At 42.6% G+C, this 14,773-nt stretch overlaps 1 protein-coding gene across 1 annotated transcript; it reads left to right on the forward strand.

Moving 5' to 3' along the window:
• The first annotated feature begins 926 nt into the window (after window positions 1-926).
• On the forward strand, window positions 927-3,591 carry RPE (D-ribulose-5-phosphate-3-epimerase). The gene is made up of 9 exons (XM_086501761.1): window positions 927-1,174; window positions 1,456-1,570; window positions 1,949-2,089; window positions 2,167-2,280; window positions 2,362-2,440; window positions 2,525-2,634; window positions 2,718-2,774; window positions 3,020-3,089; window positions 3,196-3,591. The coding sequence occupies exons 1-9, from the start codon at window positions 942-944 to the stop codon at window positions 3,243-3,245; spliced, it is 969 nt and encodes a 322-aa protein (XP_086357887.1). The 5' UTR covers window positions 927-941; the 3' UTR covers window positions 3,246-3,591.
• The last annotated feature ends 11,182 nt before the right edge of the window (window positions 3,592-14,773 follow it).

Raw genomic sequence — 14,773 nt, forward strand, 5'->3', positions numbered from 1 at the left:
AAATCCAACACATATCCTTAATTGCCACAACCCTCTACCCTAGCCTATAGCACAACATACGTCACTAGCTCACTTGTAAATAGTGCATCAAAGTAACCAAAGGCAATCAAAAGAACCTCATATGGGCTGGTATGAAGAATAACATCCATCAAAACCATAGAAGGCCTGAATCGAGATCCTAGTGGGGTTGTATATGGTAACAATATGGTGCAATATCTGCACCATTTATAAGATTATTGAATGGGTGAGACAGTCACGTTATTATGGTTTCAACTTTGAGAAGGTATATGATCGAATGGAAGAACGTTTTGTCTATATAGATCCGCTTCTAGTGTTGTCACTAGCAGAGGTCATATTGGATGTTGCTTTCATCAGTCTCTATGCATCACGGATGCTCGTTGGCTCTATTTTTATTCTCATTCTTTGCTAAGGTTGTGTCCCTTTTATTTGGGGGCCAACTCTCGACTCTTCAATTATGTGGTCTCTGTATCCCCTTGCAAGGGCAACCCGATACCAAATCAAAAATATGCAAAGGATGCTCTGTTGTTCGCTCACTATGCTCCACATGGCTCGACTGTAGGATCGTTTCCTTTGGTTGTCACGGGCCAGAATTTCTGATAATTTAGTTTTTCATGTGGGTATTGTGTATCACTCGAGCAGTTTGTGTTGGTCATTCAGTCCATTAGGTGGAAGCTCTACCATTGGTCCTCTATGCATTCTATTTATTGCTCCATTTAAGGGGCACCTCGTGAACAAACTAAACTCTAACACGTGAAATGACAATTACGAAATCTTATTTAGACCATTCCATTACACACACTCTTGTATCCTTGTGGCTTTTTCATCGAGGCTTTGCCATAGGAATCCCCCCTCTCTCTTCGCATCCAGCGTGGCAATTTATGACAAGCTGGGATAAGGCATAGGGAATTCTCAACCAGGAGATGAATTGTGCCACGTGGCAGAACGGAGGTTGTCCAATTCTGTTCCTTCGCAAACGAAGAGGAGAGTTTTTCCCTCGTCACCATCGCCCTGCATCTTGTGCACCAGTAAAGTTTGTGGCTATGGCGGCAACTCTCTCGTCTTCTTCCATGTCTGTCTCAGTACCATCGAGGAGTTCATTCCTGGGAAGTAAAGATCAGTTTTGCTGCTCTCCTTCCATCTCCGTATCTTCCAGGTACTTTGTGCTTACTTCTGAAGGTATTATTGTCCGTGAATCTGCCCGAGGAGCTTCAACGCATCTGTAGGCTGTTTGCAGGCTACGTTTTGTCATGTATGTGGTTCGCTCAACTGTTCCGTGTGGCACACAGCATGCTAGAAAGTTTTTTGTAGTTGTTTGTTTGTTTCTTTGCATTCGTACCTTTGTGGTTAGACAGGCCTGGTCAGTCTTGACAGTCATGTAATTTTTTTCTCTGCTGCACTTTGCTGACATGTGATTACAACCATTGATTCTTGCAGTAAGGTATCCGTCCCGGTCATCAGAGCCACATCACGAGTTGACAAATTCTCAAAGTCTGACATTATCGTCTCCCCCTCTATCTTGTCTGCAAATTTTTCCAAATTGGGAGAGCAGGTATCTCTAAGTGTTGTCTCAACGATTCAATGGCCAGTAATTGTTAGGACTTTCTTGATATTGTGCCTGTTGTGTGATCTATTTGCTACATCGGCATGTTTTAGTCAGTCATATCTGTGATGTGAGTACCAGGTATGCAAGATATCTTCTGCTTGGCTTGGCAATTGATATGTTCTCGAATTATGTACCCGTAAATGTGCATTAAGTATCATCTTTAGTATAAGTGCACCTTTCCATGCCCATTTATTTAGGAGTTTGACTCAGAGTAGTGAAGTGTGTGCACATTCATTGGAGATGAGCTCATCAAGCCCGTGCTTTGTTTCGATTGTAACTCGACTAGTGATATGTCTAAGCTTCTTGATATTGTCTCGTGGACAGGTCAAGGCAGTGGATGAAGCAGGATGTGACTGGATTCATGTAGATGTGATGGACGGTAGGTTTGTACCAAACATCACAATTGGACCACTGGTGGTAGATGCATTAAGGCCTGTCACTGACTTACCTCTTGATGTGCATCTGGTTAGTGATTACAAATTGTTTCTTAGGAGGCATTTATTTCAGTTGGTAAAGTGATGCTGTCAAACTTTGATGTGCAGATGATTGTTGAGCCTGAACAAAGAGTGCCGGACTTTGTGAAAGCTGGTGCGGATATTGTTAGTGTGCATTGTGAACAGTCTTCCACGATCCATTTGCATAGGACTTTAAATCAGGTATCATGTACATTCAACTTTTGAGGGTTTTGTGCTCATGTGCAAATGGTTTGATTTATTTTGTAGCCCTTGTACTAACAGATCAAGAGTTTGGGTGCTAAAGCTGGAGTAGTGCTAAACCCTGGTACCCCATTGACTGGCATTGAGTACATTCTGGACGGTAGGCCCTCCTACTTTTCACTATTATCTCTGTCAGTTTCTGCTGTAGTTATTAGTTACTGACCCATCTGTGCTATGTTTGTAGTTGTGGATTTGGTGCTAATCATGTCAGTGAATCCGGGATTTGGAGGGCAAAGCTTCATAGAAAGTCAAGTAAAGAAGATTTCGGACTTGAGACGGATGTGTGCAGAGAGAGTGAGTTTCAGTGTGCTATAAATTAGACTTAAGCCACATGTTTTGGGTACATCAGTAATGTTTTGTGATGATTGTACCTGTAGGGTGTGAATCCTTGGATTGAAGTGGATGGTGGAGTTACACCTTCTAATGCTTACAAGGTATGCTATGCACTCAAGTTATTTTTGGGACTGCACAGATCGTCCGCGGTGATACTTGTATGCTGTACTGAGGTCCTCTAAATTTATGCTGCAGGAAAATTTTTGTAGTGTAAATATACACTTATGCATGCATTCACTGCACTATGTTTGATAGCTTGGTATTCCTTGTTCCTTTGGGCTCACGAGGTCTTAAGAGTCATCTCTGGACTTTGATGTATGGGCTGTGGCATTGGTTGTTTTTCCAGGTGATTGAAGCAGGAGCGAATGCTCTGGTCGCTGGGTCTGCAGTATTTGGCGCCAAAAGCTATGCTGATGGTAGGATATATTTTGTATGCTGTGTTGAAGTTAATTGTTTATTCACTGCTGTACTTTTACTCACAAGCAAATGCTTTGATCACTTTCTATTATGCTTGCTATGCAGCTATCAAAGGCATCAAGACAAGCAAGAGGCCAACTGCTGTTGCTGTGTAATGGAGTCGAGTGATTATCATAAAATTGCTCTCTTCATTTCATTCGAAGGGTTGCATGCTTATAAGCTGGATATGCCTGCTCTGGTGGCTTGAGCTCCTTTTCCTGTGGGACTGTTACAGAAAAAGAGAGTTGAGATCTGCACAGCCTGATAAAACATGAGGTGATCAAGAACTGTACACTGGCAGATCACCTGGAGTTTGAAAGTATCCATGCAATTATCTGTAATAAGTTCCTGAGTATCAATACCCTTACTCAGCCTTGTACACAATTTTGTGGTTCAAGCTACATATTTTTTTGTCTCATCGACTATACTTTCTATGAATGTCACAACATATGAGTTTGTAAATTGAGGCTTTCTTTGTACTAGCCTGCACCTGTTTTTGGGCGCTAGTTGTGCGAGTAGGGATATGGTGACTGTTGTGCAGCCTAGGTGGACTTCGTCCATAATTTTTTACCTATCACTTGGACAAACATTGAAGTAAAGTTGAATCGCATGTTTTGGTCTGGCTGTCTAAAGCTTAAAAGTCAAGGGAATCCAGATGGAGTGAGGTGTGGAGGCCATGAATGGTCAATGGGGATATGGGGAATGGGGAGTTGCGAGAAAACTATTTATGGTCAGTGGCTGTTACCTACGTCATTACATTCTATTGAGTGTCTATAAGACCACAAAGATGTGGATGATGCATGTCGAACTTCCCAATGCAACCTTTGTTGTTGCCAATGTAATGCCATAGTACACACAAACTTGTTGGTCTCCATGAAAATCTAGTTTGCTTCCTGTCTGGATCAATGCCCTTTCTGGTTCAGTGCAAGCATGCCATGTCGTCACTTTGTGACACTCTCCCTGTAAAAGAAGGATAACCACCCTCGACTACGCACGAAAAATAGACATAAAATTAGTGTTCAATAGACTAACTCCAGAAAGAACGTTCACGAATCATGCACTAGCACATATCTTAATCCTCACTGGACTTCAACTACGAAGTTCACACTAAACATTCATATCCTAGAATTAGATCTTCGAGCGAGCTTTGGAGCGAGTTTTTTTTTTTTTTTTTTTTGGAGTGTCGTCCTCCTTACCTCTCCTTCCTCTTGCCGCCCATGTGCTTCCTCCTCTTCCTTTCCTCTTCTTCCAACATCCTTCCTCTCCTCCACCTCCTCTCTCTATCTACTCCTCTAACCACCTTCCCTTCCTCTAGCTCTTCCTCTAGAAACCATCATCCTTTCCCTAAAGTCCTCTTATCCCCCCATCCTCCTCTCTCTCTCTCTCTCTCTCTCTCTCTCTCTCTCCACCCCTTTCTCGTGTTGTCTTCCCTCTGTGCTTGTGTGTCTCTCTTGCCCACCACCCCCCCCCCCCCCCCCTCTCTCTCTCTCTCTCTCTCTCTCTCTCTCTCTCTCTCGTTGTCTCCCCCAACCCCCCCCTCCCCTCCCCTCCCCTCCCTCCCTCTCTCTCTCTCTCACACACACACACACACAAACACACACACACTAGGACGAGAGGGAAGGGTGCCAAGGGTAGACTCTCTCTCTCTCTCTCTCTCTCTCTCTCTCTTGTGCTGTCTTTCCTCTGTGCGTGTGTGTCTCTCTCTCATCCACCATCCCCCTCTCGTTGTCTCCCCCTCCCTCTCCTCTCTCTCTCTCTCTCTCTCTCTCCATCCCTCCCTTGCCTTCCGTCCATTCCTGGAGTGAGATCCACCCCCCTCCACCCCTCTCTCCCCCATGTCCTCTCTCTCTCTCTCTCTCTCTCTCTCCACACCCCACCCCACCCTTCCCTTCCCTCCCATCCCAGAGTGAGATCCACCCCCCCTCCTCTCTCTCTCTCTCTCTCTCTCTCACACACACACACACACACACACACTATAGGACGAGAGGGAAAGGTGGCAAGGGTAGTCTCTCTCTTCTCTCTCTCTCTCTCTCTCTCTCTCACACACACACACACACACACACACACATACACACACCCACCCACTAGGAAGAGAGGGAAGGGTGGCAAGGATAGAGAGAGAGAGAGAGAGAGAGAGAGAGAGGTGGAGAGGAGCTATTTAAAAAAAACAAAGCACTAGCAGTATCTCTAGTGCCTCCCTTTTTTTATAAAAGAGGGAGAGAGGGGGAGAGAAAGAGAGAGTGATAACGGGAGGGGAAGAGAGAGGGGGGGCGATTGGGAGGGAGAGAGAGATAAAGAGAAGAGGGATTGCAGGTGGAGAGAGAGTAGGAGGCTGGGAGAGAGAAAGAGAGGGAGCACGCCGGGGGGTGTACAAGGTGAACCCATTTTTCTTTTAAAAAAAACAATACAGTTCTCCTCTCTCCTCACAATTTTGTCTCCCCCGTTTCTCTTTCTTTCTCTCTCTCTCTCTCTCTCTCTCTCTCTCAGCCGTTTTTTGACCTAGTAGACAACAGTCCACTCTTTTGATCATAACTTCTTCATCCGAACTCCGATTTGGGTGATCTATAGCCTCAATCGAAGAGCACGAAGTCCTCTACGCATTGATGTAAAGACAAAAATTTTCAGAGTTATGGAAGGCGTTTGTGTAGTAGTATTTTTGAAGTGAACAGGTTCAACAAAATTGATTCTCATCTCCTATTTTACATACAATGTTTTCCGGCACTCGTAAGGGTTCTTCTTCTTCAACAAGGTCCACAACCATTGTGAAAAATGATCCAAAATCTCCTAAGTGTGGAGATAGCAACACAACCACCCAACCAACGACATCGAAAACCATGATCATGGCGTACTTGGTATCATTGCAAGAGACCGTAAACAAACAAGACGAAGACTTACGAGCACTTGCAATGGAGAACGGCACACTAAGGGTACTTGTGGTTGAGAATGAGAATCTCAAGAGGACACTTGAGATGCAAACAACACGTTTGATGCAACTTGAAGAGGAAGTCAAGGAATGTAAACGCTCTCTTGTGGACTTGAATGCTTTGAAGGAGCGGATGAGCAAAGTAGAGCATGACCATGTATTGAAAGAGGAGAAATTTGACACTATGAGCCGGGATGTATGCGACATGAAAAATGTATGCACAAACAAGTCTTGGGCTGATGTATGTGGTAGCAATGTGGTTTCAAATTCCTCACTCATGCAAGCTATGGTTCAAACAAAGAATGTTGAGAATGTGGATGTGGAGGAGTTGAAGGAACGGGAGCGACGTTCCAAGAACATTGTTATTCGTGGAATTCCCGAAGAGAAGTTAGAGACACCTCCTTCTCTTGCCATTGTTATTGAAGATTTCTTCAAAACCCACTTTGGCATGTCCGGAGTTATGGTCTATGGAGCACAGAGTGGGGAAGCAAGGAGCTGCTCGCTCGGGAGAACGGCCAATTGTATGCACCATGCCGGATGAGACCAAGCGAAAGATTATCCTTGATAATAGTTGGATCTATTTGAGGGATACAAAATGTTTTGTATGTGAAGATCGCACTATTAAGCAACAAAATATGCGTCGCAAGGCATATGAGGAAAAGAATAATAAAAACAAGGAGATCTCTCATGAAGAAAATGTGCCCAAGGAGGAGGAAAGTCTCTCAAGCAAATACGGATGCGTGACCTATGAGACCGAGTCACAATTGAAAATATGCTTTTGGAATTGTAATGGATACCCATGTAATGCGGGGGTTGGCATTGATGAACTAACGAGCAAAGCCGATGTTGTACTTCTTGTTGAAACTTGGGAGCATGATACACAAAGGATTAACGGCTTGGAGGATTACAATGTACATTCATTGATGTGGTCAAAGAATCTCAAGCAACGAAGAGGACAAGGAGGGTTAGCATGTATGGTTAAGAAAGGATTGGAAGATTTTGTATCAATTGTGAAAGATGACAAGTACAAACATTATGTATGGCTGAAAATTATGACACCAAAAAGAGCACCCATTTTTGTAGCCGGTTGCTACATTCCTCATCATGATTCTCCCTTTTATGCTTGCATGGATAGAGATCAACCATTTTCTGATTTGAAAGAGGACATTGCTTATTTCAAAGGTGAAGGTGATGTTATTGTATTTGGGGATATGAATGCTCGCACAAAAACATTGCAACATGATACTCAACAATTTGATATGCCATACATTTCAAGGGAGTTGGAGGAAGTTCACTTGTATGATCGTACTTCAATGGATGAGAAAGAGCCGGATCACTATGGAAAGTTACTTTTACACATGTGTAATAGCACAGGTATGCTCATTGCCAATGGTGTATCTTTGTGGAGTGGAACCAATGGATTTACATGTAGGAGACATAATGGGGATAGTGTGATTGACTATATGCTACTCTCTGAAGCCATCATGTATCGCATAAAGAGTTTTATGTTTGATCAATGGACCCCAGAATCCGACCATCGCACCTTATGTATTGACCTTTCATGGGGAGAAGCAACTAAGCATGATAATCTCAGCCAAAGGAAAGAGAAGTTATCACTATGTATGGATTTCAAACGGGTACCAATGTACATTGAAATGGTTGAGCAAAAATTATGGATGACAAAGCTTCAATGTGATGCACCATTGGAAACTAAATGGGAAGCTTTCAAGAAAGCTATTTGTTCTTGTGCGGAAGAATGCTTTGCCATAAAGCATCTCCATGGTATCAACAAAGATAGATCACGCAAAAGGTGGTTTGATAAAGAATGTCAAGATGCTCGAAAGTCCTTGATAAAGCTTGATGCAACTATGGACAAAGACAACTATCAAAGTCATTTGCATACATACAAAGCATTGATTCAAAAGAAGAGAAGAAGATGGGAAGTAAAGCAACAAGAATTTCAAGTTCAAAAAAAGGCACATGCATGTGGAAGATTTTGGAGAAACTTGAGAGGCAAGCGGGTTGAGAATTTTGGTAACTTGAGTCTAGTGGATATGTACACACATTTTAGGCAATTATATGAGCAAGCAAATACTGAAAAAATGCCATTTTATGGTTCACTCCCATGTATGCCGTCTTTTTTTACTATTGAGGATGTATGCGGTGGGATTGAAAAGTTGGCCACTCGCAAAGCGGGAGATCTTCAAGGTATCAAGCCGGAGATGATCAAATGGACGGGAGATTTACCCATGAGTGGATGTGTGATATGTTCAACCTTGCACTTCAACATGGTATGCCTTATGATTGGAGTACTAATTGGGTTAAGCCTTTGCATAAAGGAGGGGATGTAAAGAATGTAAGCAACTACCGGACTATAATGATTGGGTCTCTTATGGCAAAGTTGTTTGGGTGCATAATGGAGATGAAATTGAGTGATTGGGCTGAAGAGAATGACAAGCGTGCAAAGGGACAAGCGGGTTTTCGTCGATGCCATAGCACCATTGATCATCTTGTCACTCTTCGTGTTCTCATGGAGGAAAGTCGGTTGAAAGGCAAGCGATTGTATTGTTGTTTTTTGGACTTTAAGAAAGCCTTTGATATGATTCCACGTAACAATTTGTGGAGAAGGATGGAAGAACTCTAAGTGCCAAGTGAGTTTATGCTTGCGCTTTCTCGAATCTATGAGAAGGTGATTTGTCAATTGCGCATGGGAAGAGAAATTTTAGAAATTTTTGTAAGCACTATTGGGGTTAAACAAGGATGTCCATTGTCACCAACTCTCTTTGGTCTATGCATCGATCAATTGGAACAAATGGTACTTGACTTTATGCAAGAAGAAGGCATTGAAGAGGTCACTATTTGCAATGCAGTAATCATGCTTTTGTTGTATGCGGATGATGTAGTGCTTCTAGCACACACTTTAGAAGATGCACAAAAGCTTATGGTTGTCCTTGAGAACTTTTGCTTGCATAGTGGGCTGATTGTAAATGAATCCAAAACAAAGGTTATGCTGGTGAAAACCAACCATAAGGAGAAGCCATGCATTGTGGACAACAACGAGACACTTGAAGTTGTTGAGAGCTTTAAGTACCTTGGCCTTGAGGTTCCATCCAATCACAAGTGGCATGAATGTGCTATGCGTCGTTTGGAAGCGGGAAAGAGAGCATATTATGCATTTGAGAACATGTGTAATGCGGGAAACATCAAGTGTTGGGTTCTCAAGAAGTATCTTTTTGATGCATTGGTGACACCGGTTCTTCTTTATGGAGTTGAAGTGTGGGGCGGGAGCATCTCAAAGTCTACTTGGAAAGAGTTTGAGAATGTCCAAAAGCGTTTTCTTACAAACTTTCTCCAAGTTAAGACACAAACACCATATATGCTCCTACTTCTTGAGTCGGGATCTCTTCCAATTGAGGTTATGGGCATGGAAAGGGTTGTGGAGTACATGATAAAGATGCGTCAAAACCCCTCACATCGAATTCCTACAATTGCATGGGAAGCAAGCAAAAAAGTTCAAAAGACGCATAAAAGCAAGATCTTGAGCACGGGATGGATGCAAGACATAAAGAAGTGGTTTGGGAGATGGGATGCATTACACTTGCTACATGATGCTTCAATTGACTCTCAAGTGAATGAAGCTTTTCTACAACGCCAATGTATTACGGCTTGGGAGAAATCCGGTGGGTCACTCTTCATACATTACACCACCTATATTGCCCCCAACTACAAAACCATGTTCTTCACTGAGAGAGGAAACCGTACTCACACTTACATGCTTGAGCCTATTCCCTTGTCCGCGATACGCACTATCGCAGCAATTCGGCTTAGCTCCCATTTCCTTCGATGCGAGATAGGGCGTTGGGGCAATGGAGAAGAGTCAAATCGATTGTGCACATTATGCTCACTGCAAGTTCGAGAGTCTGAGTACCACACACTACTAGAGTGCTCAGCTTTTGATCACATCTGAACTTGCTTCTCTCACATTTTCAGCCATAACTTAGACCTACACACTTTCCTCTCCCAGCCAAAGTGTGGGCTCTCCATTGCAACTCTCATCACTACAATTTTGGAGCATCGAGAGTCACTCATCAGCCATACACATACTACATCACATGTAACTTTGGTCCCATAGGTCATATTTGACCTCCGAGGACGATAATAAAATCTATCTATCTATCTATCTATCTATCTCTCTCTCTCTCTCTCTCTCTCTCTCTCCCCCATCGCATCTTACTTTTTTCTTTCTCTGCCTTGTGTCACACTGTCGCTTGAGTCCCTCAAATCCCAATGAGAAATGAAATGAAATGGAATGAAATGCTATATTAATTGTCTTCAAAAGGCCAAAATGACCCATGAGACCAAACTGATACAATCTTGGTGGATCTAATACAATGTCTGGATACAAAATAAAATGAGAGAGAAGGGGAGAAAGAGAGAGAGAGAGAGAGAGAGAGAGAGAGAGAGAGAGAGAGCAGGATATGAGGACACACACACACACACACACACACATATATATATAGAGAGAGAGATAGATAGATAGAGAGAGAATGAAGAAGGGGAAGGATCGGAGCTAGGAAAGAGGGAGGGGCGGACGTAGAGCAAGAGGTGGACTGGAGAGAGCTGGAGAGAGAGAGAGAGAGAGAGAGAGAGAGAGGGAGAAGAGAAGGGGAAGGATCGGAGCTAGGGAAGAGGGAGGGGCGGACGTAGAGCAAGAGGTGGACTGGAGAGAGAGAGAGAGAGAGAGAGAGAGAGAGAGAGAGAGAGAGAGAGAGAGAGAGAGAGAGAGAGAGAGGTCCTTGGATACTCCACTAGATGGAGGGGTGGAAATGGGTGGTGGTGGTAGGAGTAGGGGCGGCACATGGTGGTAGTAAGTTGGCACCACTAACCACCAGTGGTGGGCTAGGGTGGTGGGTGGTGATGGGGCGGCAGTGGGAGGTAGTGGTGGGCTAGGGTGGTGGGTGGTGATGGGTGCTAAGGGGCGGCAGTGGTGGTGGGATGAAAAAAAAAAAGCTTACTCCAAAGCTCGCTTCGTCAAGCTCTCTCCATAACCGTCCCCCATATCCTAATCCACAGTGAATTTCAGATTAGTCATCAATCACATTCACATCTTCTTCCTTGGGACTTCCAATGCAATCAATTTATCTAGCCATTACATCCAAACCCACTGACATTAAAATGGATATTTTTGATGAACTAGAATCACCTTTGGTGATTTCTCTTGAGACATGATGTTGTAGCGATCCCTCTCATAGAAGTTTTTAGGCAGAAAACCATTAGCCACAACCCATGATTATGCTAAAAAGACATAATGATACGAGTTCCACTCACAATCCTGTTAACCTGTATGGAGATTGGAATGACTCTTTATGCAGCGCACAAGGTTCAACGATTGAATACTTGTTAAGATCTACACAGAGAAGCTCCTCACACCTCTAGATTCAAAAACAAGATCTTTTACCCCAAGGACTATCTGTCAAGTGGTCTCCCTCCACTCCAAACTTCCAAGAACTCCACATCTTCTCGAAATAGATGTCTGGAAGATCCCTCTCTGAACTTGTCCTTCCTAACTTAAGTAGCTCACTACTTGAATCATCTTTCACTAGGACAGATTCAGAGGAATTTGTCTTGATTCAAAATTTCATCCATTTTACTTCTCCAATTTTGATATGTACCTTTTTTAAAAGTTACTACAGAAAGGAACTTTTCTACTTGTACCAACCAAGACTTATCTTGTTTCAAAACTTATCTTTGTATTATTGAAAAAAAGTTACAAAGAGATCCCTCAAGTCATTCGTACATAGGCACTTATTTTGCTCGTGCCTTGCCCTTCTTGGCGCTTCTTTCTCTTGCTTCTTTGTATTCCCCCTTGATAAGACATTGTGCAAATATATGTCCCTTTTCTCCACAAGTGAAACACTTCCCTCTCTTAAACCATTCCGAAATCATCTTCTAGGATTCGGGTAGATTCTGGTTTTGTTTTGCCATTCCTTTCTTCTTTGGCTTTGTCTTGTGATTCCTTTTTGAACTTGTCATCATGTAAGGCTTTTTTTGGTAAGCAAAGCATAGCCATCCTCTACATGAGACATCATCCATTGTATGTTGAAGGCATTCCTCCCTGCAACTCACGAGGCAACCCACAAAAATACGTCTCTATCTGATACCCTTTTGAAAGAATCCTTTGGTTCCCAAAACCATTGTGTGGATGAAAGAAGGGTGTCTTTCTTCATCATCCTCAAGTGGTTCCACATTGTCAAAATCTGTGCTTCAAGTGTCAACAAAATAGGAGAGAAAATAATTGTTTGAATCCTACCCAGGTCCTTTAGAAAAGAAGTTACTTTCTTGATCTTGAAAGCTTCTGTGAAGTTGCTCTGAAGAAATCTGCATCAAATTCTAGATGAAAGCAAGCGCTTTCTTCTCATCCTCTCAAGGCCCGAGAAAGTGTGAAATTGCACGGTCTAGCCTTCCACTTTGTAATCCTTCTGGTCTTGCATAGGATCACACTGAGTAGGGATGGTGTTACGAAGGTCGTATCCCTCCTTCATACATGCCGCCTTGGTCTAAAATACCCTCACCACCTCTCTCTCTCTCTCTCTCTGTCTCTCTCTCTCTCTCTCTCTTCTAAAAATGACAAAATAAACTACTATGGAATCCTAAACTGCTAGGTGTAAGCTAAGCATCTAGGTGGGATAGCTAAATCACAAAACTCACAAAAGATCCAGCATCGGTCGTTGGTGTATCTCATCAATCTCCTCAATGGTCAATAGCCTGACCGGGCATCATGCATGTCGGGCCAAAGTGATCCGAATCCTCTGATGCAGCCTCCATCGATGCTGTGTAGTCCTCCCCAGTCGTGGGCGTCTGGATCTCCCTAGCTCGGTCGCTTGGTCGATCAGTGTGCCTCTGGTGTGAGGCGACGAGCTCTCCTATGGTAGTAGCTCCTCCGGGTGCCCAATGTCTGCTCTAAAGAAGTTTGTGATCCGTCTCTAATACTGGCTAGCCTCTTCCCTCATCAGGATCTCTCTGTGTCTGTGCAGCTCAAGCAAAAACAGACCCAAGCATCTCTGATCCACCACATTGTAACTTTCTGGTCTCATAGGTCACTTTGGCCTTTTGAAGACGTTAATATAACATTTCTTAACCTTTTTATTTCATTTCTCTCTCTCTCTCTCTCTCTCTCTCTCTCTCTCTCTCTCTCTCTCTCTCTCTCTCTCTCTCTCTCTCTCTCTCTCTCTCTCTCTCTCTCTCGTAGAGTGGCTACCAGTGACAACAAAAAAACTATCAAAGAAATGAAAGCTCTTTGTTGTCGTCTTCAATGGTGGTGTGTATGAGGGAGAGTTACATTTGAGCCACATCACAACCTCTCTTTCTCTTATAACATGGACATGCTAAATCAATAAGAAACCAATACATACTCAATGATGCAAAAACATACTCAACGTTAAATCATAAACTACGTAACACAAAAATATAATGCATTTTCAATGTCTCATTTTGCCATACCGAATAGCTACAAATTCCTCTGCAATGCAAACAACATCATCAACATGTAAAGGCACTCTCCAAAACCATGCATCTTGTATTATCTCATTTTTTGTAAACTTTCTTATGAAATAGTTGATCATCATAAAGACATAGTTGATTACCATCATAGAGAAATGTTGATAGTTGCATATGTGTACATGTCTTAGTAGACAAATGCTGGTGGTTGCATGTGCAAACATGCCATAGTAGAGTGGTAGGTCATCGCCAAGCTCTCTCTCTCTCTCTCTCTCTCTCTCTCTCTCTCTCTCTCTCTCTCTCTCTCTCTCTCTCCTCTTCCTTCTTCAACCGACTATTTTGAACATCAACCGCTACAAGGCTAAGCGTCGAGACACGCTTTCCCTAAACACTTTTCAAACTGGTGGGACAAAATAATAGTAGCAACAATTGACTTGCACTATGTAATGAGTTAGCATATGATATGGAGAGTGTGCGCTTGCTCATGTGTGTGTAGCTGTTTAAATATTAACTAATAAGACATAATTGAATTTTCACATTCAAAAGACAGCTGGCCAAGGAACAATGAACTGATATGTACAAAAATAACTCAGTATCAGAATTATTTAAGTACAATGATTGTAGGAAAGAGATCCTCTTTCAGTAGGGTTGGTAGTAAAAAAACTTCCCCGTTCCTCAGTGGGTATTTCATCACAGTAATGTTGCTTGCCAAAGAAAAGAAAACCCTCCAAGATAAGATAGAGTCCTTACCTGCATCCATCCAAACAAGACAACAATTCAGTTAGCCTTGGATGTGTATTACAGGTATCAATGGACCATATCAGTTGTTATCTATGTCCATCTTATAGGATTTAATTACTTTAGATAAGCTAGGTTAATTTAGTAGTCTCTTTTTTTATGAAAAAATGATATTTTTTACTTTTTAATGTGAGTGGTGAAGTCCATCAAGAGTCCAAAATATTTCAAGATCCATAGCTCGGTAGCTATGCTTATGCCCAAAGATAGCAACCATATACTTACCTTCAGATTTAGTAGTCCCATGGCATCATTGGTATCCCTTTATTCAAAGATAGGTTATGTACGACTTTTTCTAGCACATGGAATCCCAATTTTTTGAATCATAGCTTGGAAGCTATGCCAAAGCTGAAAACTCCAACCATATACTTACCTTCATAATGATATCCACAAGTCATTATCCATTTTACAAGAACGACAGTGTCCGAC

This window comes from Adiantum capillus-veneris, chromosome 26, assembly GCF_014529385.1.
Source record: "Adiantum capillus-veneris isolate H3 chromosome 26, ASM1452938v2, whole genome shotgun sequence".
NCBI classification, from domain to species: domain Eukaryota; kingdom Viridiplantae; phylum Streptophyta; class Polypodiopsida; order Polypodiales; family Pteridaceae; genus Adiantum; species Adiantum capillus-veneris.

Bases quoted from the DNA above. Each gene is read 5' to 3' on its own strand.
- RPE (XM_086501761.1), top strand. From the start codon at position 942: ATGAATTGTGCCACGTGGCAGAACGGAGGTTGTCCAATTCTGTTCCTT. The intron at 1,175-1,455 runs GTACTTTGTGCT...TGATTCTTGCAG, and splicing joins TCCATCTCCGTATCTTCCAG to TAAGGTATCCGTCCCGGTCA. The intron at 2,281-2,361 runs GTATCATGTACA...TTGTACTAACAG, and splicing joins TGCATAGGACTTTAAATCAG to ATCAAGAGTTTGGGTGCTAA.